Source organism: Harmonia axyridis, chromosome 3, assembly GCF_914767665.1.
Source record: "Harmonia axyridis chromosome 3, icHarAxyr1.1, whole genome shotgun sequence".
In the NCBI taxonomy this organism is placed as follows: Eukaryota; Metazoa; Arthropoda; class Insecta; order Coleoptera; family Coccinellidae; genus Harmonia; species Harmonia axyridis.
The window spans coordinates 54,774,408-54,800,028 of NC_059503.1; the positions used below are offsets into that span (position 1 = coordinate 54,774,408).

At 33.1% G+C, this 25,621-nt stretch overlaps 1 protein-coding gene across 12 annotated transcripts in view; it reads right to left on the reverse strand.

The window, feature by feature from the left end:
• Positions 1-25,621, reverse strand: part of LOC123676913 (potassium voltage-gated channel subfamily H member 6-like) — a 281,964-nt gene that overhangs the window by 10,350 nt on the left and 245,993 nt on the right. For 8 of the 12 annotated variants that reach the window (XM_045613232.1, XM_045613230.1, XM_045613226.1 and 5 more), the window contains 10 exons: positions 21,713-21,894; positions 21,245-21,265; positions 19,603-19,757; positions 19,309-19,550; positions 11,693-12,002; positions 9,961-10,103; positions 7,308-7,501; positions 6,814-6,976; positions 6,649-6,759; positions 190-261 (listed from right to left, as the gene is read on the reverse strand). In XM_045613232.1, coding sequence (XP_045469188.1) covers positions 190-261; positions 6,649-6,759; positions 6,814-6,976; positions 7,308-7,501; positions 9,961-10,103; positions 11,693-12,002; positions 19,309-19,550; positions 19,603-19,757; positions 21,245-21,265; positions 21,713-21,894 — 1,593 coding nt within the window. The remainder of the gene's footprint in view (positions 1-189; positions 262-6,648; positions 6,760-6,813; positions 6,977-7,307; positions 7,502-9,960; positions 10,104-11,692; positions 12,003-19,308; positions 19,551-19,602; positions 19,758-21,244; positions 21,266-21,712; positions 21,895-25,621) is intronic. The other 4 variants (XM_045613229.1, XM_045613237.1, XM_045613231.1 and 1 more) reach the window with 3 other exon arrangements.

The following is a 25,621-nucleotide window of genomic DNA, read 5'->3' on the forward strand; positions in this document are numbered from 1 at the left end:
AAGACTTATCCGCAGTTCAAAATTCTATATGGAACAATTTTGAAAAGCCATTTCTAAGCAATTGTAATTGTGTAGTTTCATTCTACAAACTACTTCAAGTTTTATTTACAGAAATATAGTGCGTTTTGTTCTGACTATATTTGTTTGTGGAAATGGTGAAATTTTCTGTTAAATATATTTTTTACTTACCGATTAAGGGTTGATGTTGGGTTTTGTGTATTCTCAAATCTGGTATACTTCGCTTAAGGTGATTTAGCATGCCTAAAGACATTCATAAAATGCAGGTTATTTTTTTCAATTGCAACATTTCTGTTTGTTTTTATTGGGTTTCAGTGAATAATCCATTATTTTATGCACATGCATTAATGCGAGAATTATTAATCGAATTTTAATTTGAATAGTAATGAAATAACGAAAATTTTTATTAAGAATTCTTGCAGAAATTTGGACGAAATATGATATTGTTCAGTTATTTACCGGATATAAGGAATGAAAAATATTGGTTAATCTTACAATCACTCAAAAAAATGTTTGATATTATCAAAGTTGAATAAGTTAAGAATATGCTATTCATTATAGACTGTGTCCGTAAACTATGGAACAAATTCATTTTTAGCTAAACAGGCCATTTTAAGAAATAATCAGAAATACGGCGATTTTTATTTTAATTTACCGTATTTCAAAATAATAATCTAATATGCAGGGTGAATTACTTTCGAGAAATGACGTCACCGTCATTTTTTTCAAATGGAACACCCCCATTTTGTCTAAATTTCCGATTACTCTAGCTGAGCTGATTCCAAAAATGTATCACAAGTTGATTCCAATTGGTACAGGGTGGACAAAAACACAATAGTTTTGTGTGTGCTCATAAAGTAACGCGTTACATTTTTTAATAGTTAAATTAACAATATTATCAAAAATACTTATTGTCTAGTGACAATTGGATTGAATGTAACACCCTGTAGTTTGTTACATTTTTAGATTAATAAAAATGAGCTGTTTCCAAACACTTTTGGTACTTGTGGTCTAGCAGACAGAATATGAAAGAAACTATTTCTTATCAATTTAAAAAAACATAGTCTTCTAGTTTTTTGTGAAATATAATGATTTGTTTAGTAAATTATTTGTGTTCAATGACAGTTTAGTACTACAATATTTTTGGTATTCGTGGATAATATAATAATAATATAATGTTTATTCACTATAAACATCAAAAAAAAATTACAGAGGTATTCATTTCGTAAAATATTAACCTGTGCGTAATTATAAATAAAAAGTTTTTCTAAAATATTTGAAGAAATATACATTATTTCCAATATTTAAATTAGAAGTGAATTCTTTCCATCCAGTCAATATTGCTTCGCGTTCTAGTTCATGTCACTTCCGGGTAAAAGTCCAATCGGGTGGGTTTCCAAGATCCATTCTAGGTGAACATATTTCAGGGGTGAAGGTCCAATCGGTAGGTAGGTGTCCATATTCGGGTTCATAAAATGTCGCAAAATGTAAGTCTTAATTTCATTTTTTTTTATTTATTTTTTAATCTTCCTGATTGATTATTCTGCTTATACAATCTCTTCCTTTTTCCATTAACCATTGTTTAGCCTTTCTTCTGTAATATATATAATTTTTTATTTTTTTCAGATTTTCAGGAATTTTTTGGTATATCCTTGGGGCTAGGTAAAAACAAGATCTTTGTCCTATCCTTTTTTTTGCTCTTGGTGTTTGGTAGCTATATTCTTTTTTTCTTGTAGAATACAAATGCTCTGTTTTATTCAATCTGATATTTCCTTTAAAGATGTTCAGGAGTATTTGGAGTGCATATGTCTGTCTAATATCGGGAATCCCTGCTAATTGGAATAATTGATCACTTGGGAATTTCAGGCTTTTTCCATAAATTATCTTCAATATCCATTTCTGTATAGTATTCAGATGTTTCAAGTGCGTGTCATAGACTCCTCCCCATCCTATAATTCCGTAGTTGATCTGGGATTGTATTAATGCATTGAATAACATCATTAGATGTTTAGTGTCATTCAAATATTTTTTCATAAGTTTGAACTTATATAGAAGTCCTCTCAGTTTTCTTACTGTATTTATTATATGTTTATCCCATTTTAGATTAGCATCAATCATTATTCCAAGATATTTTATTGATGTTGTTTCTGGTATCCTTACAATTTCATTAATCTCAAGATCTCCCATTGATGGCAGATCTGAATCATAAGAGGAAAAAGCCATGTATTTGGTTTTCTTTAAATTTAGTGTGAGTTTATTTGCTTGAAACCATTTTCCCAAAACATCAAAATCCTCTTCTACTTTATTTTTCAACTCATGCCACGTGGGTGCCGTGTAATGAATCACAGTATCGTCAGCAAAACTGAGTATTCCACCCGTGCCTCCGGACTTCAACAAGCTGTTGATGTAGATCAGGAACAGCAGCGGGCCAATCACTGTGCCCTGTGGAACGCCGTAATTAACAATTTTTGGGGAACTTTGATTTCCGTTTATATCCACAATTTGTTGTCTCTTGTCCAGGTAAGATTCAAGTAACTTATAACTTGTACCGCGAAATCCGTATCTCCACAATTTCCCGAGAAGTCTCCCATGGCATACGGTGTCGAAGGCCTTTGCAAGGTCAACAAAGATGCATAAGCTAGGAATCCGTTTATCCAAAGATTCATATATTCGACCAGTTAGCTCCCTTATTGCATCCTCCGTCGACCTCCCACTCCTAAATCCATACTGAGCGTCCTCCAAAACATTATTTTTCTCTAAAAAGCTGACCATTCTATTCTTCAGAACCTTTTCAACAATTTTTGAAATAGTAGACAACAATGATATAGGTCTGTAGTTGTACATTTCAGCTTTGTCACCCGTTTTGTAGAGTGGTTTGATTATGCCCACTTTTAGAATATCCGGAAAAGTACCATTCTGGAAGCAATAATTGATTACATAAGTCAGAGGTTTGGAGATTTCTACTTTTATCAGTTTCAACGTTTCTGCTCGCAAACCATCAATTCCGGGTGACTTTCCTATTTTGAGTTTTTCAATAGTATTTTCTATTTCCTGTGCGTCTGTAGGCTTCAGAAAAAAGGTTGTATTTTGCCAAGTGTCAATCTCTCTATAACCTTCAATATCTGGTATATTATCCGCATATTGTTGTCCTAATGTGCTAAAGTATTCGTTAAATGCTTCAGCAATACTCGATTGATTGTCGATCGAACCATGTTCCGTTCTAATGTGATCTATTCTTGTTACATGTGCATCCTCTCTACATACATTTTTCACATAATCCCAGATGGCCTTTGTTTCTGATTGGTTTCTTGCCATGAACTTTTCTAATTCTTGTTTTTTTTCATGTTGTGTGAGTTTTTTTATTTGATTTTTCAGTTCAGAATATTGTTTCTTCTTTTGGGGATTTTCTGGGTTTCTTTTGAGTTCCATGTATATATTATTTTTCTTGTTAATCATTTTTAACAAAGATGGAGATAACCAAGATTTTCTTTTGATATTTTCATGTTTTTGGTTCACACTTCTTGTGTGTTTTTTAATATAATTTATCAGGGTGTTCATGAATTCTTCAGTTATTGAATTTGCGTCCTTTTGATTATACATTTTTTGCCAGGTTTCATTTTGTAAGTCATGTTTCAGTTGTGAATAATGAATATAAGTTTTTTTTTTACTTTTGATTTTCATTTCCTTAAATTCCTCTATTATATCACAAGATAGCATTATTGGGAGATGGTCAGTAATCAAATAGTCAAAAATGAAGCCATTGATATTATGTGGAGTCTTATTCTGATTCAAACCTTTAACATAAATGTGATCAATACAACTTTGGCTTGCAGGTCTAGTAATTTTATTAATAAATGACATAAATCCAAATGTGTTCATAGTGTTTTTGTAATCTTCCACGTGGTCTTCGTTAGATAAGATGTTGATATTCATGTCGCCCACTATTATGTGATCTGAGCATGGAGAATTTTCCAAATAACTGAACAAGCCTTGATTGAAAAGCCTAGGGCATTGTTGTGGTGATCTATAAATTGCTGTAACCTTGTAATAGCTTTTATCTTGTTTTAAGAGTGAAATTTCGATAGCCTTGGTTTCACCAATATTTATAATTTCATCTCTGAAACAAATATTCTCCTTAACATAAGTTATGACCCCATCATTCCTATTATACTCTCCGCCATTATAAATGCAATGAAATCCGTTTAAACGAAATAAATCAATATTTTCGATCTGGAATGTTTCAGACAATACGATGATCTCATAATTCTGCGATATATATTCAAGAAATGTGCAGAACTCGACGAAATTTTGTGATATGCTTCTGATGTTCATATGCAGAATGTTGAGCTTTTTGTTCAAGTTGTATTCTTTTATTTTATTGATGTTTCCCAAAACAGTAGTGTCATGTGATATAAATTCGTAGTCTCTGATAAACCGATTCATAGCAACAACTACAAATACTAAGCGTAACTTGAGTTAATTTTTAATTTTTGTTTTTATAGTATCTGAAATTCATTTTGCTTCATAATTTGTACTCAACAACAACAATACTCAAGTTTATATTTTTTCATAAGAATAATAATTTTATATTTTTTTTTTTTTTTTTTTTATTTATTGATTCAATTTTATATTTTTAGATATGTAGACTTATATCAGAATTATGCTATTGTTGCCATAAATTATTTATATATATTTTTTTTTTAATTTATTGATTTTTTTTTTTTTTTTTGGCAATACGATGATTTTTTACCTGTCTGTCGTTGACTTATGTCGAAGTTTCATTCCACCAACGCTTTCTTTCGGGGATGATTCTTTCATGCCAACAACGTTTTCCTTTGAGGGTGACTTCTTTTTAGTCAAAAATTGCCTTTTGTGTGTTGCCAAATGTGGTGTCAATATTTTTTTCACACGTTTTCCTTCATTAATGTTCGATGGTCCAGGAGCCAAATTTACCGGTTTGGATCTAGTTTCCTCCAGCGTTTGATTACTATTCCTTATTGTAGGAGTACCTGGTGCACTATTTACTTTATTTTGTTCCTCGGAACACTCCAAATCCTCTAAATCGTAGGCAACCTGCCCAACCACCAACTTATTACCCTTTATATAAGATTTTTCCGTATACTTCTCTCTGGCCTCCAACAGAAATGATCTGAGCCTCCTATTCTCTTGACGCTGTTTCGGTGTTAAATCATTCGCAATCGACACCTTTGAACCCTTTAACTTTTTAACGTGGTTGAATATATTTTTTTTTGTTTGGTATGATACAAATTCTATCTTTAAAGGGCACTTCTCTGTTTCTGTTTCTGTTCTCTGTTTCTGTTTTCTGTTTCTGTTCTCTGTTTGTAGTTATTGTCCGCCCTGTACCTGTACCAATTGGAATCAACATGTGATACATTTTTGGAATCAGCTCTGTTAGAGTAATCAGAAAATTGAGACAAAATGGGGTGTTTCATTAAAGAAAAATGACGGTGACGTCTTTACCCGAAAGTAATTCACCCTGTATTACGGAAATATGGGGGGTTTATTTGTATCCTTATATTTTGAATTAAATCTCTAAATTCCCAAATTAATAATCTCTTTATTTTAACAACCTTTTTACATTTTACTTAATCAATCACTCTTCTTGACAACAGTGTCATTCTACTCAATGTCATATTCTTCTTCTTCTAACTATTACTTAATATTTATAACACCCTGTATATTAGATTATTATTTTAAAATACGGTAAATTGAAATCAAAAATCGACGTGTATCAGGATTATTTCTTAAAATGGTCTGTTTAGCTAAAATTGAATTCAATCCATACTTTAAGGACACAGTGTATAGAAATTCACAATGTCAAGTTTAGGAATATTTGACAGCTTTTTCTTTTTTTGGATATCGAATCAAAATATTTATGCTGAAGGTTTCTGCAAGAATACTTGATTAAAATATCAATGAAGAAAAAAATTGGTATACTATAATGACTAAAACCTTCGAAATTTCTCAATTCAATGGAATGTAGTTATTACAGAATTTCACCCCATAAATGTGATTTTAAAATATCTAAAAATCCACCTTTGTTTCAACTGCCGACGGAATTCAAATCAACCCTGAATTCTTGAGAAGAACAAAATTTTGAATAGCCATATTTACGGAATCTCTAGCAGAATTTTGCCATTAACGAAATCATCACGGTTGGAGAGAGATGAATATTCGATCATCAAACCGCATCACAAGCTGTAAGTGTGACCATCCCCACTTCGCCATTGAAATAAAACATGTTTATTCGATATCGTATCACGCAGATGTCTTGGTATTCAGTTCAATAAATAAGCTGAGCTAAAAAATAATTACACCTCCGCAATTGTACAAATAATCTATCGTTAAAGTTTTTCTATTTATCCAGAAATATAAAGTTCACAAATCAGATTTTAATGAATGTAGGAAAAAGGTGAGTTTCAGTCAGAATGAGTATATTCATAGCACTTCTCGAATGAGGTATGTCCATGAATATGTATATTTTAGTTATTAAATGTGCAGTAGGGAAAATAGCATTCAGAATTCATAACAAGCTAAACTTGTCAACACTTCATCAAAATAGCCAAAAAATTACACAAACTAAAACGAATTGAGAACCACAAAAATTACCTGTTATTGAGTTTAAGGTCGAACTCCTCCTCTTCTCCTCTCCATAGTCCAAATTCATGGGGGTGACGTCTTGTCCTGCTTTTTCAGTTGTGAATTCCAAAATTCCGTGTCCTTGAAAGTTTTAAAATGAAATCCGATCGTCGAAAGTTGATATTGTTAACTCACCTGACTCTGATTCGTCGCTGTATTGAGAATCCTGTCTACCAGTCAGTGAATGCCTTCCAGATACCCCGTTTGAACCGACGCCCCTGAAATACCTGCTTTCTTTGTCGTGCGACTGCGTTTTGGAATAAAACATTCTTCTTGGAATGACACCAGCTTGATCCACCTTAAAACACGATAGACGATAAAAAAATTATGCGAGAATTTCGTTGGTTGGTATATAATGGGTGTTTTTTTAACTGCATAAATAATTTCTATGGTTGTGTTGACATTTCTGTTTAGTAATGTTTGGCAATTCATCATGAATAGTTCAACGCCAGAAATCAAATTTAAAAAATACATGTCATGAAACCATCAATATATATATGATAATAAAAAATTAATCAAACAAAATTTCTTTATTATTATTCAAAGTTCTCAAGCTCTTAGAAAAAACACCCATTACTTTAAAAGTGGCAATTCTATAATAACTACTAAGTATGAAAATCTGTACTTACATCTCTCAAATCGAATGTGATTTCTAAATTATTCAAAAATTGATTATAAAATTCCGGATACAATTCTAGTACATCTAACAGGTCGTCCCTGTTAATTTTATGGAGATCACAGTAGGTCAAAGCTCTAACGTTACAACTGGACTTTCCCAGAGTTGCGTGAAGACAAGGATTTTCGCCGAATATATCATATTTTCCTGAAAGGAAAAGGGAAAATTATTCAATCCGTTTGGTTATCACCAAATTCAATATACGTTTATCTACTCTGCCTAAGTTAATATATAATCTATATTCTATATTTATTTCACTATCAAATTTATCGAGCTCCTAATCGACTGGCTACACCAGTTCGAATTAAATCAAGCTAATTATGTCTTTTAGCTCTATAAAAATTCGAATTAATTCGCACTGGTGCAGTCAGTCGAATACGCTATACTTCTTCTCATCAAGAATGAATGTGTCAATTCTTGGTTTAGTTAGAAGTCTTAAGTTTTGTCAATATTAACACCAAGCTACTTATTGAGTGCAGCAGTTTACTAAACTTCTGATGTACAGCTATAGAATATAGAATTATAATGTCTAGAAAAAATAAATCCATTATTTTTGTATGGAAAACAAGGCTTTCATTACCATAGAATAATCCGATTTAGGTCGAATATGCGTCGTTTTGTTCGATAACTTGTTGCCATTTTGAAAGTGATATCATTATGCCTCTCTCATCGAAGCCCTCGTATCTATTAGAAAAAAAAAGAGACAGTTGATTCCCACAAGCCTCTTTTTCACCATCAAAATTGTTCGCCATGGACAGAAACATATAATCTCTTGTGCCAGGCCAGGGCAATAATGTGGATGCATAAGAACCTCCCAACCAAGCTCCAGGAGCTTCTGGCGAGTCACTATCGAAGTGTGTGGCCTGGCGTTGTTCTGACGGAACACAATTCTTTACCATTGGCCAAAGCTGATGGCTTCTTGTCGATTGGTTCCTTCAGACGGTTCAATTGTTGACAGTTACTAGCTTGGCGCCGTTCGCGCCGGCTCACCACATTTCTACCACGACCGTTTTCGCTTGACGTTGTCGTAAGTGATACACTTTTCATCACCAGTCAACAACCGCTTAAAAAATGGGTCGATTTTGTTGCGATTCAGCAGATGGAAATTTGGTCCATGAGATTTTTTTGCGTTAGCTCGTGAGATACCCATGTATCGAGCTTCTTCTTGAGACCAGCCTTATGCAAATGATTTTAAACGGTTTTTTTGTGTAATCTTTAGCTCTTTGGCAATCGAACAAAATCGACGAAACCGAAATTTTGCGTGATTGGCTGTTACAGTATCAGGACCATAAGCACTATTTAAATTTTCAGCCGCCTGGGACCGTTGTCTCGACAAGTGATCTTTCAAAACGTATACGTGTAGGCTTTTTTAATCGATCGTCTAGAGGTATGATTCGATTACCTGGCCTTTCATCTTTTTCTCCGTGACTTTGTTGGATTTGTAATAATTAAACTCTTTTGAATTATTTACATCTATTTACAAAGCCACAATTATATAGTACAAACTCAGTATTGAGAAGATCCTAATAACGTCCTAATTACAAGTTTCTCACTACGGTACTGAATTTCGTCTTTAACTCTAGTTTTAATTACTCGAAACGTCTTCGATTATCACGTCTTTGTCGTACTTCAAGTTTTCGGTCGTCTCCTCTTTGATTTGTTCGCTACTCTTCTTAATCTAGTCCGCGAACCGTCTTTTCGTCTTGAGTTTCAACCGACAGAACTTACTCTTACTTCGACTTAGACCGAACTTTACTCGTCTTCGTCTTAACTTGAATTGTACTCGTCTTCGACTTAACTTAAACTGACTCTCCGCCGATTGGAACTTACCCTGTTTCGAATATTGACCTCCCTTCTTTCGGCTTGGCCACACCCTTAGGGAAAGTACCATCTCCTAATCCAATAAGAGCTTTGTTGTACCTCCCACAAAGATCTTCGCGGATTCCTAGAAATCGAATATTCTCGAAGGACTAGAACCTGATGCACAGATGTGACACATCTGGTACGACCGTATTGTCTTCGAACATTCACAACCCCCCAGTAAATCTCTTCAAGATTTACAACTCCATGACATATCTTCGACACCTCGAAGAATAACACATCCTTTTTACATTATATGTACAATAACAATTCGTTCCTGTAAATTCATTGAAACTGTCATGCCCTCGATACTTGAAGAAACTAATAGGTCTCCAAGAATCCGGTTGACCATTTATTTACAGGGAACAATAACTGGATCCTACATACGCACATTCAATGTTCAGAGCACTGAATGAACGTATACGTTTTGAAAGATCACTTGTCGAGAATACGGTCCCTGGCTTGCATTTTCGCCTTCATCGAAGAGAAATTGTGAAATATAGTGTATTTTCTCTTGATAGTGTCCATCTTCGACGCGCACTCAAACTAAACTGAGTCAACGTATTACAAAACTACTTTGAGTTTTTGTAGTACAAAATCTCATCTTTCTAAAGCCTTTTAGTGGAACCCGATCGGACTCATACAACGCTAAAAACAGATATTTAAAGCCATTTATTGAAAAAATAATGGATTTCTTTTTACTACACCTAATATTATGGAATATCGAATTGAGTTTAAAGACTCACCTAGTATTGCCATGACAATATCGTCCCGTAATATCTCAATGGATCCTCTTGATATAAAATATAATGAAGATATCACATCACCCCTATGAACCAAAGTATCTCCTGGAGGAGCATGCGTCGTTTTGAATTTCAACGTTAATGCCCTGAAAACAGAATTAATTCAATGAATATCGTATCGTATACAGAGTGTATCATGATTGTGTGGGTTTTTCAATACAAAATTTTAGTGATACGAGATACGGCACAATATCGCTAATAAAAAGGGGGAACTTTGAAAAGGAAGAGGTACTGTCGTTCAAGAGTCGATCTAATGCCCGCCACTCACGAAGCGTTTCTTCGAGCGTTTGGTAGCAAGCGTCGAAGAGATTCCAGTCGGGCAGTCAAGTTCATACTCTGATTTACACTCGTACGGCCGTGTCCCGAGCTGTCTCACTGGAATCTCTTCGACGCTTGCTACCAAATGTTCGAAGAAACGCTTCGTGAGTGTCGGGCATTAGGATAAATCACATAATTGTATAATTTGTACTCAATATGAATTTACTAATTAAACAAAACTTCTCAACACAAAATATGTATTTACAAATAACGTTTTAAGTTAACGGAGATTTTTTAATTCTTTATTTTTGTAAATATCAACAAGACAAAATATGTAATGTCAACAATGTAACATGACATGGGCAAAATGAAAAAAATTGAATGAAATCGAAAAAATACCACAAAACCATTAACAGAAATAAAAATTAAATATAAAAGAATATGCCAAATATGATAAAAAAAAATTATTTCGAATTCGATTCGCTCTCCTTTTCGATGCCAGTTCCACCAAGATTCAAAACTACATTCTCAAATTGAAAAACTCGTAAATTTCACACTGGTAGCGATCTCAACAAGTAAAGCCATATATTTTCCTTCTTACTCTTCTGTGAAATGGATATACAAATCATCAATTGATATCCACATTCCTTTGCGATTAGGATTTATGACCGTTTGAACAATAACAGTTGCCACATGCGCAAACCATGCGATTTACTTTGTTTATATTGCTCCGTCTTATATTTGAACGGACCTTAGAATATAGATAGAAGGAAGGGAAAGTAAACATTTGTGCTCGATCCCGAATACGAGATAGATGGAAGTTTAGTGTCACCAATCACACTCGAGCTAGCGGATTGTGTGTGCTAGACATAGGTGTGGAGAATCCTGATTTGATTGTTGAAAGCTTTATCAGGATTCAGGAATTATTTTTTCATAACTTCACAAAAGCTAAATCATTAAACTGAGGAAAACATTGAAACACGAAAGAATTTTTATGAATAAATCACATTGTAAACTATTTTTGAGCATGAATTGATAATTTCGAAATTAATCAAATTATGTTATGTTACTGCGATATTGTCCCGCCAGACAAGGAGTGACGAATGTTGGCATCAAAACAAATGCATCAGATACAAGGCGATTTCTGTTCCTCTTGTTAATGTTCTAAGGAACGGACTATAGCTATTATATCATAATATATCGTATCTTATCTTATTTATTCTTATTCATTCCTATATAAAGTACATATTATTCTTATTTATTCCTATATCAAGTTCTTTGATCTCCAGGGTTCCAATAGGCACATTAATAACGAGAGCTCAAAAGCACCTGACTTTTTTCTATACACTCGATAACGATTCGAACGTTTTATTGTTGAGAATAATTCACCAAAATGTGGAGTAGAGACAAAACTTACCTGAGACATCCAGGCGAGGCCCCTTCGAATGCACCGCAGTTTTGTAGCAGGTTCCGGTTGAGATGCAAGCAGATGTCCGCTTGTAAGCACTCCGGAAACCCTTTCAGAACCGAGTTCATATCTATCCCATTCGTATAGGTCCACGCGTGCTGGAAATATTCCTCCAGCCTTTGACGGAGAGGGTTGGGTATCTGGTGGAATCTTATGAATTCTCTGACGCGCAGCATCTGAGTGTGGTACCTCGCCGTTCCTGAGTACAACCTCTGAATGATGGCGGATACGTTACCGAATATGCTCGCATACATTAGAGCTGAAAAAGAGAGTTTAGGGTTTAGCTTTGATGTTTTTTTTTAAATTCTAATCCTTTGGTATACCACTCGAAAGCTTAGAGTTTGTGCGAGTTCAGTTCAATGTAAGCTTTGTTACAGTATAATATTGCCGCGTCATGCATAATTGTTTACTCAACAGCTAATAAACAGTTTTCCGATTTTCAATTTATTTTTCTGACCAAAGTCTTGAATAATGGAATCTTACAAAAAATACTTTTTCATTTATTCATTTGTATACTCTATACTATAAGTCTTATCGACTTATGATAACTGAAATATTTATTGCGAATTTCATAAATGATGAGGCAATATTGTAAATATTGAGTCAATAGTTAAATAATGAATATAAATAAAATCATGGTGAATTCGGACCTGTAAATCTCTGAATGATGTTTTGATCCAGTTTGCGGATTGCGGGTGTTGTTTGCTGAAGTGGACATGGTTTTTACAATTGGTAGCTTTGTAATGAATAAACACTATTCAAATAATTATTAGGTATCTTAAATATGAATTACAGACAGAGATAGCATTTAGTTAAAAGAGCAAAAAGTGTTTTCCGAAAAAAAAAAGAACTAGGTTCAAAAGTAATATCTGAGTATGCTCTGAAAATATTTTATTTCTTGGGTGAATGAATGGAGGTTGATCCATTAAAAACAAAATTAACGAATGAAAAGTTAATTAAAAAACGTAAACCTTACAAAAGAATCAATGGATTATAAAGAGATTCATAACCTATAAGTAGTGTTTGATAAATGAATAATTCTGATAGACATAGGACCATTTCCAACACTGATTCAAACTATACAAATTGTCCTGCAATCTACGGTAAATTGGAAGTTGGCAACTAAGTTCACGTGGTTGCATTCCAGAGTGTCTTAAAAAAAACCTCAAAGGGGAGCATATTTATATCACTACGGAAAGCCAAGGGCCTTTGTTGACATAGGAGTGTCGTAATACCATATAGCAAATGGCTAGAGGTAATAAAGTAATTCTACTATGGGTACCGTGTCATTGTGGTATTGGAGGAAATGAAAAAGCCGATGAACTTGCGGAAAGAGCATCAAGGTTAACACCTGTTGGTCTTGAGCCCTTCTTTGGGCTTGGAAAAGACCAATGTAAGGCAGCCGCCTAACAATGGTAGTTAGACAATGAAATAATCCGCTGGAGGAACCCTCCTGGTCTTGCTCAGGAAAAATATTGTGGTGCTTTACCGACCAATACCAGGAAGCTCTTGACGCTGCCACGAGCTGAGCTTTGGGTAATAGTGTGACTGCTGACGGGACACTGTCGGTGCAAATATCTTTTGTACCGCTTGGGAAAGTCAGCAGATGAGATCTGCAGGCTCTGTGGAGCGGAGATAGAAACAGCTGAACACACATGTTCGGCTTTCGGCACTCATCAGTACCTTGAATTAGTGTTAGGATGAGCAACACTTGAAGGAAACAACAAACAAATGGAATCGACAACAGAAGCCAGCTGTCCATTTGTGGTTTCAGTAGGAAGACCCAATTGGTTTTCGGGCAACAACCAACATCACTACGTGGGAAGCTATAGCTACCTGCATGGCATCCGAGTCCAGGAACAATAATAAGCACTTGAGGGTATGTCCCTATTCTTTTTCCTTGTTTTATGAGCAATCCTCTCGTTAGTCGTTCCACATTACTCTTAAGGATGTTATCGGTTTTTTAAATAGGAACCATGTCCTCCTTGGGTTTGTAAGAATAAGTAGGGTTAAGAACAAAAGTGTTCGCAGTTCCCTGAAGGTTAACAGAGCCACAACTACCCTGATTCATATAAAAGTTCTCGTTGTCTTTGAGATCTAGTAAACTGGTGGAAAAAATGAATGGGCCTTAAGAGTTTCTATAGTATGAAGAAAAAACCAAGTTCATACTTTTTTCACCAACCAATTCAGGAAATGAAGAAAATAATACAATATCACTGAGCCAAGCAAAATACAACTGCTTAGAATCAACCAAATTTTTAGGCATACATATAGATAAGAATCTCAATTGGAAGGAACACATCAATTATGTTCATGAGAAAATAATGGTATCTGTTTATGGTTTCAGAGTTGTGGCCAGGTATCTCTCCAGTAATTACCTGAAGATGGTCTACTATGCGATGATAGATGCAAAACTGAGGTTCGGTATTGTTTTTTATGGGTCCGGGAATATAAAACAACTATTTATTCTACAGAAGAAGGCAATAAGAATACTCAATAACATGAAATATAATGACTCTTGCAGAGGTGTTTTCAAGAAATCTGGAATACTGACAATATATGCACTCTATATACAAGAATGTGTCCTTTTCATCAGAAACAATGAGATGCTATTTGAGAAGCATAAGAACAATAGAACTTTCTACGACACCAGAAATGAAGATTTTATCTATCCCAAACATAACCTAACAACATCTCAGAAGCAGGCAGAATATAGATGTTTGAAATTATATAATTCTCTTCCAAGGAAGATGAAAGCAATGTCAAATATAACTATATTTAAGAAGAGCTTATTCGGATATCTCCTTGACTTGGAGCCATACTCTTTGGATGAATATTTTTCTAATTTGTGAACAGAGTATAATTTTGTTGTTTTGACACTATTCTATTTCATTTTTTAGATATGTGAAGATGATAGGGAATAAAGATGATTATTTATTTATTTATTTATTTAGTTGGATATCGACAATTTTTTTACAATAGGCAGTAGCCAGCTGTCCATTTGTGATTTCAGTAGGAAGACCCAATGGGTTTTCGGGCAACAACCAACATCACCACGTGGGAAGCTATATGCTACCTGCATGTCATCCGAGTCCAGGAACAATATTAAGCACTTATTCTTGAGGGTATGTCCTTATACTTTTTCCTTGTTTTATGAGCAATCCTCTCGTTAGTCTTTCCACATTACTCTTAAGGATGTTGTCGGTTTTGTTAACATGATCCACGTCCTCCTAGGGTTTGTAGGAGTAAGTAGGGTTAAGAACAAAAGATGCAAGTGTTCGCAGTTCCCTGAAGGTTAACAGAGCCGCAACTACCCTGATTCATAAAAAAGTTCACATTGTCATTGAGATCTAGTAAATCGGAGGGAAAAATGAAGGGGCTTTAATAGTTGGATATCGACAAATTTTTTCCAATAGGCAGTAGTTACAGATTTTTTCAAATGGTATGATTTTCTTAGAGTCATTCCATAATATAGATATTAGTGCTCAAATTACCATTCTAAATGGTATTCTTTGTGTTTTTGAACACTCGAGACTTATTTTTATCTAGATAAAATATTGATCATAATTTTGCATCATAAAAAATAACATCTCCAAGTGGATATCCATATCCTTATACTGAAATAACTCTCATTTCCAAAACAACATTTTTCTCCGAAGCTAATGGCTTGTCGGATTAAAAAGAATCACATCCATCTCTTTTGATACGAAGGCATAACAGCAGTAACAAGAATATGTGTTACATAATGGCAAACGACGATGAAAATTGGAGTCTGTTTGCGTATGAACTCGATTCGGATGATGAAGTTGCAGTCTATCGTCTCGAGTCTCAAGTTCAGGGTCATGTTTCGTATCTTGATATTGAAAAATGCGGAAGGCTGATCTTTTCCGGATATTCCCATTAGAAGCTGATATGTTCGTGTCTCATTGTGCGCTACGAGATATTCATGGTTTGGTGAACAGGCTGTTAGATGCAATATTGTGTATAGGGATTTAATTTTTTTTTAGAGAAGTTGTTCTGGGGACTTCAAGGTCGAAGAGGGAAAATTTGTATGAATTGTTATCTTGCTATTAAAAAATGGTGAGAGTTTAAACAATTAAGTAGTCCAATCATGTTGGTTATATAAAAATCCATATACACATCGGAAAGAAGAAGAGAACGGACAAAATCTAAATGGAATTTGTAGATCATTTTCTCTTGAACCATTTGATCTATTTCAGAATTTTTTAATTGTACCTTGATTCCTCAAGAAAATAACTGTTGACTGTTGTCCTTAAATTGCCTTGTTTTTTGTTATAATATGTACAGGGGTGAACAAAAAGAATGAAAGAGAGCGTTCATTCAGAACACCCTGTGAAATAAATCATTGACATATTAGAATATTTACGATCACTTTATGTTACTTCATCCTTCCTGAACATTTCCTCTCTTTAGTAATTACGATATCTTAGTTTCGAGAGGAATTATTTTAATTAATCTCAGAAAACAAATTTGGTCATTGAATTGAAGAATGGCAACCAACAACTGGATTTTATTGATATACTGTACTTTTTCATCAATATACAGGGTGTTTCCTAAACATGCGGCAAAAATTCAGAAGGTTGTTCCTTGGACTATTCTAAGAATATTTTGTCCTTTGATGATTTTCGAAAAACCTATTTGTTTCGAAGATATAGGGGAAACAAAATTTCAGATAATAACATTTTATTATGAAAAATTACATGAAAATTCAACTCAACCTACAAAAACTGTTGAAAATGACCACCTCTAGCCAGCATACAAGCATCCAATCTTCTCCTCATTGACTGCCTAACCCTTTCAAAAACACCAGGATCATTTCTTATTAAGTTACACCCAGCAATGATCCGATTTCGCAAGTCTTCCACATTTTCTACTGGAGTGGTATAAACTAATGATTTTAGATGGCCCCATAGGAAATAATCTAAGGGGTTTAAGTAATTGGAATGTTGTTAAACAAATTTAAAAATAAATTGTACCTACTTAGTAAACACAGTGCGGTACGCATTTTTATTTAAACTATTATTAATTTTAAAAATATGAAAAATGTTGTTCGCCCTGTATCTTCGAAACAAAGAGGTTTTTCAAAAATCATCCAAGGACAAAACATGCTTAAAATAGTCCAAGGAACAACCCCCTGAATTTTTGCCGCATGTTTAGGAAACACCCTGTATAATAATTAAATTTCATTCTTCAACGTATACCCTTATTCGTTGAAATGATGAATTTCTCTTCATCGAAATCACAATTCTGAAGTTGAGTGTTGCATGTTTTGATGAAATATTCATTGGATAGAAGAACTTTGTTCATCCGATGTATAAGGTCGTACATTAACTACTTCAATGAACAGTAATACATAATTTTGATATAAAGTACAATCGATCGAATACCGAATATTGTAATAATGAACGTTGTATTGGTTTAATGAAATCTGCTCATTGATTTAATGAGAACAATGAATCAATCTGATGAACAACTTTCATTGTATTAATGTTTTTTTTTCATCGGTTGAAAAATGAATATAATTGAATTGATTTCTTGTTCAACAACGGTACTATATCAAGTATTGTAATTTCTCCAAAATTGGGATACAGCAAGAAATGGAAAAAGAAAAACAGAAATTATTTCATGATTTGGTGAGCATGGTGAACATTTGAAGTATGCATTTATTATTTTCATATATGCTTTTTCGTTTTCACTTTTGTCAGTGCTTTTATAATCTTTTATTAGACTCATATTATTTTTTTGAAGCTCTCCAATTTACTGTAAATAATTCTTTTTCTACTATATGAGGAGTGTCTGAAATCCTTTCAACCAATTTAATCATTGCATTCATAAATGTACTTCACAAGAATTAAGTGGTGTAGTCCCACACGTTGCACGTTGCTACGACCCAAAAGAATGAAAATTCAAAAGAATGTAGTCATTTTATTCAACTGAAATTGCGTTATTTTTATGAGAACAATTTTTTTCAATCTGGACATCATTTCTAATCGAGCCATTTCAACACAAATCCTAGTGTAACAAAATGGCGGATGCCCCGGTTTCCGATTTTTGAGATTCAATTTTATAACGATTAGATTTAAAATGTGATAATACGTGAAGTTCATGATTACAGCTATCTCTGATTCTTTAAGTATCGAAGTATTTTTTGAGTTGATTCATATTGTTTAACTAGACGATCTGAGTGAAGGCTTTCAAAAACCAACGCGGCAAATGCGAATATTCGTATCGCATCTGAGCCTGGATCCTACTTATTTATTATTGATTGATAGTGTGATAATTGGTATTACTGATTATAGAACTATCAATCGATAATAAATTAGTAGGATCTAGTAAAACAATATGAAATAAATCAAAATACATACTCTGATACTTAAAGAACCAGAGATAACTGTAATTATAACCTTTACGTATTACCACACTTTGACTTCAATCGTTATAAAATCGAAAATTGAAAAAAATCCGAAACCGGTGCTTTCGCCATTTTGAAACACAAGGATTTTGGGTTAGATTGGGACGCTCTGAAATGATATCAATATTAAATAAAAATAGTTCTTATATGGGAACTATTTCTTTTGAATAATTGAAAGGAAAATAATTCTTAAACATAAAAACTATTGGAAAACATGAAAACGGACTCAATTCAACATACAATCCTAGTGATGCAAAATGGCGAATGCGCATGTTTCCGTTTTTTCAATTTTCGGTTTTATAACGATTGAAGTCAAGTGTGCTAATACGTAAAGGTTATAACAACATCTTCAAGTATCAAAGTTTTTCGAGTTGTTTTTATTATTTTACTATTGGTATTACCTTTGAAAATTATGGAATTTGAATCGTACGTTTCGAATTTTGAAATAATTTATAACTTTGCATTAGAATCGTAAATTTTGTCGCAAGAAATCGATTTTACACTACCAGAATAAAGAGATATTGCGAATAATATTGCAAATAATTTCACTTTATCCAAATTATCATATATAATATTGACAATTGACGTGTGTTGAAATTTGATAGAATCAGAAAGAAGTCAGTGTAGACAACCACAAAGCGAAAAATATAACTGAAAACAAGGCTGTATTCAGCATTGTTTTCAGTTATAATGGATCATTTCAGCACTGTTTTTAGTACTGTAATGAACTCATTACGAAACTGAATTAGAAAAAATGTATTTACGCTTGTTTCTAAGCAGAATTTTTCAAAACATATCCATAGGATGAATGAAACTTTTGAAGCCATTTGTTTCCTTGCATATTTGAAACTTTCATATGGCGTAGTTTTTCGTTGAGCTAATAAATCACCCTGTATACGGGATCAAAAAAAAATCATATAATTAATTATCTACAAATCCTTCGGTACACTTCATTTTAAATGGTCATTCAGTAATAAAGTTCTGATTAACCCTCGGCAGAAAAATTGATTAGTACTGTGATTTAAATGAGTTTTGGACTTTTACGTGCTGAACAGTTATTTAAAAGCAGTATTAGGTACAAGTGGTACAACGTGGAATGTCTCTTATATTGATCTTGAAAAAAAAAACTTACATCCTATAAGCATCACGCAAATGGTGAATATCTTCTCCGTATCTGTATTAGGGGCGACGTTGCCAAATCCAACACTGGTTAGCGAAGTAAATGTGAAATACAGAGCGGTGACGTAACGACTTTTTATACTTGGACCTCCAGTGTTATTCGGTAAGTAGAACTGATGGGTGTCATTCGCCAATATATCAAGCCAACCAACTTTGGCTTTCAGCATAGGTCTTTCAGCATTCCCTATGGCGTACCTTGAAAAATAATTAATTATTGATGGGAAAATTGGGAGTTTTTAGAACTTACCAAACGCAGGCAAACCAATGAGCTATGAGTGTGAAAGAACACATCAACAGTAAGAGGACGGCAGCTCCATATTCGGAGTATCTGTCAATTTTTCTGGCTACTCTGACCAATCGCAGAAGTCTGGCAGTTTTCAATAAGCCGATCAGTGTTGTGGTCTGAAAATAAAAGAATGATTTTTGAAAAATATATAAGTGTGTGGAGTTTAAGATGAGGTGTCTAATTTCAATAGAAACCAATTTCAAAGCTTTATTTCAGTTCAAATGACCCTTATACAAGCGTATATGTATCGTTATTTTCTAGTAGAGAAGAGCTCATGTACGAAATAGAACAGTTGCTGTAAACATCAAATTTTAGTTTCTTTTTGCGTTTCCGAAGTCACAGACTACTCCACACAGTTAGAAATTGCGTTTTTTTCACTTAAAGTTCTTCCTCGATTACTCTTAAAGTATTCATGTTAGGTATAAGTTTTGCTTAAGTAACTCTCCCTCTTTGTATACCGAGAATTGACTGAAATAATAAAGAATAGGAGTTCTAATTTAAAAATTTTGAGTTTTCATGAATTTGAGTTGTTCAAAGCTCTCTAATGATGATAGGTAGAAGTATGTTTCTGGTATAACCGGACGTTGTAGATATCTGAAAATATTTAGGGCGAAAGATAATTGTCCCAAACCGAACATGCCAATTTTCAGCACAAAATTATGATTAGTTTTTCATAAACGTGAATCACCGTGTATATAAAATTGTTTTCTACTAGGCGAATTACACTGTTACTGTTTTTACTCTTCCTAAAAGGCTTTAAGGTTGAATACAGATTAATATATTCGTATATCATTTTTGTTGTTGCTTCAGTAGCAGTTTGGTATTCATATAAGAAGAATGCAAATTATGAAACATGAAAACAAAGGAATTTTTTACCTCGTGTTGAAATATTTCTCCTAAGGAGATGTCGGTGAGCTGAAGTAACTTGAAATTGGTTTACACATTGAATGCACAACCTGCGCAAAAACTCGAGCAGAATTACAACGTGTCCTTGTTTCTCAAGGTTTAAGAGATTCATAACATGAAATTTCATCAATTAGAAAGGTAAATCAAGCTGAATTAAAAAGTCCAGAAATCATTGATGATAAGCCAAATTTTATGCATAAGCTGACAACTTTTCGACAAAATACTTTATTTGACTGAACATTATCTACTTCACCAGCCTGCACATAAAATTAATTTTATAATTGTTACCTACCTACTTACTAAACGAACAATTACAATATACACACAGAAATTATAAGAAGGTATAAAAATTGGCTCTTTTTACATAGAGCGATGCAGAAGTAATAAAAATTCAAACTTACTGCTGGAGATACATTTCTGCGGAAATAACATGCCAAGCATGCCAAAATCGTGCAAGCACACCTTCAGAATGTGTAAATTCTGCAAAATTGTAAGGATGAAAACACTACAAAAACGTAGATATCGAAAGTTTTAATAGCATGACAACCAATTCAACGAACGTTTTTGTAAGGTTTCCACTAGTGAAAAGGACCCTACAAAAACGTTTCAAATTCCATAGAGTTCGAATTTGGAAAGAGCTAATGATTATTTTTTCAAAACGTTTTTGTAAAGTTTATTGAGAAAAAAAGGTCTCTACCTCGTCTTTGTCCAAGCCCAACTAATAACAGAAAAAATGTTTCGTTTAATTCTCTCGGAATACTGATGTCCTTCAAAATTATCATTTTTTGAATGATGAAATTCGTTGAATTCTTGAAAATTCCCTAGGATCTGTTGCGATAACGAAAATTATATTGTTAACAAATATTACATTTTTTGAGTACGTATCTGAATAAAACTTGTGGCAACATAACTTTTTGAAAAATTCATGATAAACTAAGGAAACTTTCGAACTCCCTGAATTTTTTTTTGGTCCTACCGAAACACTGAACATTCAGGATATGACGTCAGAAAAAAGTAACACTGAAAAAGATCATAGAACAAACGCAGGTCCACAGAACGATTCAAAAATGCATCGCTTCATGTCATAACGAACATCGAACAATTCTTGAAACCACATATCGCCGATTCTATGACGATCTATGCATGCCACGGAAAATATACTTACCTCGTCTGTGTCGCTGTTGAAGAAGAGTAGATCGAAGGGTACCGCTGCTACTAGGTCGATGAAAAACCAACCTTTAAGATAATGGACGGCTATTCTGCCAGGATCTGAGACAATCTCGTCGGTACCACTGACGTAAGTTGTCCTGAAGTTGATCAAGATATCTATGATAAAGGTAACGTCCACTGAAAGAAAAAGAGAAAAATCATTTAGGTAATTATTCACATATTAAGAAATTTCGGACGAAAAATTGATAGTAACAATAATACAGGAGTCACGTTATGGCGATAATAGATCTGATGGGGCCACAATAAACCATTAGATCTTAGTACAATGGAGCACCCTTTTATTAAATCTAAAGCTAATCTAAATATATCTGCGAACATTATTTATTCAAATTTTTGCCATAAAGTAAGAAATAAATTCATGACGTAAATAAAAAAATAATCGAAATTGATTCCTCGCCTACATAACTTGGTAAAACATAGTTTAATTATTAATAAAAGAAAGAAGGACCATACCAAAAAAAATAAGATCATTGTTTTATTCAATAGTTGAAGGCGAGCAGGGCGAGTCTAAGTATATATAAAACCGCTTGCACATATACGTCAAACTTTAAACGTAAAATCACAGCCCAAACGGGACCATCTAGAGCAAAAATGACAAGAATAAGACCCCCCTCAAAATCGTCTGGAGATCCCGGGAAAAATCCCAAACCTTCGATTCTCCCCGCGGTTTTCGAGTATACGGGGTGTTTCGGATCATTTTGACATTTCAAGTCCCATATTTCTGTGGTATCTGTGGACAATTTGGCTGTCAGTGTCATGTTAATAATAAATATTCCATTTCGATATATGAAAGTTCTTGAAAAAGTTTGCAGTTTCCAAAATTGTTATTCATTATTTAAATGGATGCCGACAGATAAAATGCAAAGTCTACGGCGAATCAAAAATTCGATAGATATTTGTCAAAATTTGGAAATGAACATTTATATCATCGAATGCATTTTCCTCAATTCAGGTTTGTTTGAAGGGTTTGTATTATTTGGAATTAATTGGATGAATGTTACTTTATTTCAGGAATTTTTCGTTTATTTTCCACAATCTATAAAACTACATTTCCTTTCGTGAGAATTTGAATTTATTGCGACAGAAGATGGAACTACCAAAGAGAACAGAAGCTTCATTCATCAATTCAGTCTTGGATTGGAGTAAAAGTTATGCTACTATGAAACAGTATTAAACAGATAGAAAGACTCCTTATAGATAATTCACAATTGGCTTTATTACTGGAAAAAAAAGAGCCAAGTTAGTCAGATAACAGTCAAAAGTTTCCATGAGTTTTTTGAATATCTAAAATATACACTTTTACGACAGAGGAGTGCAAAAATATAAGTGACCCCGTTTTTGAAGAATTTGAGTGCAGTGCTGTTGAATTTATAATGAATAAGTCAACTCTTTCATACTAATAATTTCAACTATATATACCCTGTTATATTATATTCCGCTCAACTGAAACATGTATTAATAAGCCTTGGAAATTAGAGACTCTCAAACTTATCACCTGATTTCTCAAAAAGGTTTCACCAAGATAAGATATTGTAGGTAATTGCTTATGAGGTAACATAGGCCATGGGTATTTGAAAGGCAAGTTTATTCATTATGTCTCTTTTTAGTTGGTTTATTATAGCTATACTGAATATTTCTAAAAATAACATTCACTTTAGATGTGAATTAATTAAATTTGGACTTATGCATCATATCATATATGACTATGAAATTGAGAAAGACATATTTTTCTAAATTCCATTATAAGTCTTTCGAATAGTACTTTGAAGATATTGATTTCAATGACCTATGGAATATATCAGTTGAAATACTAGTCAAAATGTTACGACAGAAATAAATTTTGAAGGATCATTCAGTATATGAAGAATTTAACATGGCAGTCACTTTCGAAATTGGTATCAATTTTCCAGCAATTCAATGAAGGTATAAAATACTTTAAAAAGCAACTATTTATTGAAAATTTCCATGTCATGAATGAATGATCAAATTTGTATAAAAATGTTGATACCTACCTATTTGTTCACTAAAGTTTCCAATCTTTTAATCGTTATAGGAATAGGTGCTATATGGCCATTTCAAAAATGCTATCCTACTGATTTATTCATTGCTTTTCATTTTGGTAAGAATTAAATTATTCATTGATTCAGATCCAAAGTTAACATTTGAAAAAATCAAGTCAATGTAGTTATTGACCCATATGGGTCAATAGTATTGGCCGATACAATTTTAGTACCGATTTCAAATACTCAGTTCCTTTTGACTGAAGTAAAAATTGAACAATTATCTTTGTATCTTGAAATGAATTTTGCACTTTTCCAGTGTTCAACAATGAGATCATTATTAAATTGACTCAAGAAATTAACAGAGTATGCTATTTCAGGACTAGTTAATACTGCTGAAGATATTAATAAACCTATTAATTTCTTATATGGTTCATCATTACGAATCTCTTTTGTTGAATCAAAATTCAATTTAGTTTTCACATGTTCACAATCAGACATGTTGAATTATTGCAATACATATTTGAAGAATATAATCCATAGCTTTACTACCTTTTCCATAATTTCTAGTAATATTCATCCCTAATCATTTTTTAGCTTCCCCTAATTTCTTTATCATAAAATTTTCTATCAGAAAATTCATTCAGAATTAACATTAGTTAAAACAAAAAAGTCATCCATGTACAATGCAACAATAGTAAGCCAGTTATTTTTTGATTTATGTAAATACTATGATCAATTGTTGATCTTTTGAAACTTTTATCTATCAAAATTTTATTTACTATATAGGACATAAATTGCCCTGTTTAATTCACTTCTGAGTAAAACCCAGAGCCACAAGTCTCGTTCTATAACATAGCATCAATACAATCTTCAGATACTAAAAAACTCCTTAGTTCGTCAGGAATTTCCAATAGGTCCTTCAAATTGTTCAATTATATTGTATTTCTTCACAAAATATGGAATAGAAGCATAATTTGCTGCTCAACTGAAAAATGTATTGATAAACCTTGGAAATGAGGGACTTCTTATAACCTGATTTCTCAGATATGGGTATCCGAAAGGTAGATCTATTATTCATTCTGCCTCTTTTCAGTTTGTTTATTACAGCTATACTGAATATTCCTAAAACAACATTTCACTGTAGGTCTTTTCATAGATCTTATCGAATGATTATGTAAATTCAATATTTGTCAAAACTGAAAATAAACATTGAATGCAGTTTCTTTATTTCAGGTAGTATTTCTATTGACTGATAATAACTCTCACATTTTGACTATGCATTTTTCCCAAATTTTTTAAATAAGAAAGAAATTGCCATTTCTAGAGAAATGAGAATTTCAGATTTCAAAATGTCTCATTTCTCCAAAAATGACTAATTACTACTTCAAATATATACACCCTATATAATAGTTGATCAAATATTGTGTATTTCTTTACAAATTAGTTCATAATTTGAAGCTTTAATCTCAATTTTCAGACTTGAATTGGTCCAACATCTCTAGATATTTCTAATTGATATTCCACAAATAAAAATCCTGTATAATTATCCATCCAAATCCTGTATAATAATCCATCTTCTGAAAAGAAAAACAGGTGAATGTTTACTATATAGAATTAATTTTGATAATGATTCAAAAGTGATGAAATTTTGCTTACTTACTAATTTTGGGTATTAGATCACGAATCCGGTGACATAAATTCCTCAATCCTGCTGTTTTTTTTTTTAAATTTGTAAAATTGGCTTGATGAAGGTAAGGTTATCCACATTAATAGCTAGTTTTCTTGTATTTTATCAACTGATTCTCGTTAGAAATGATTAATTAATCACATTTCAAGCTTTT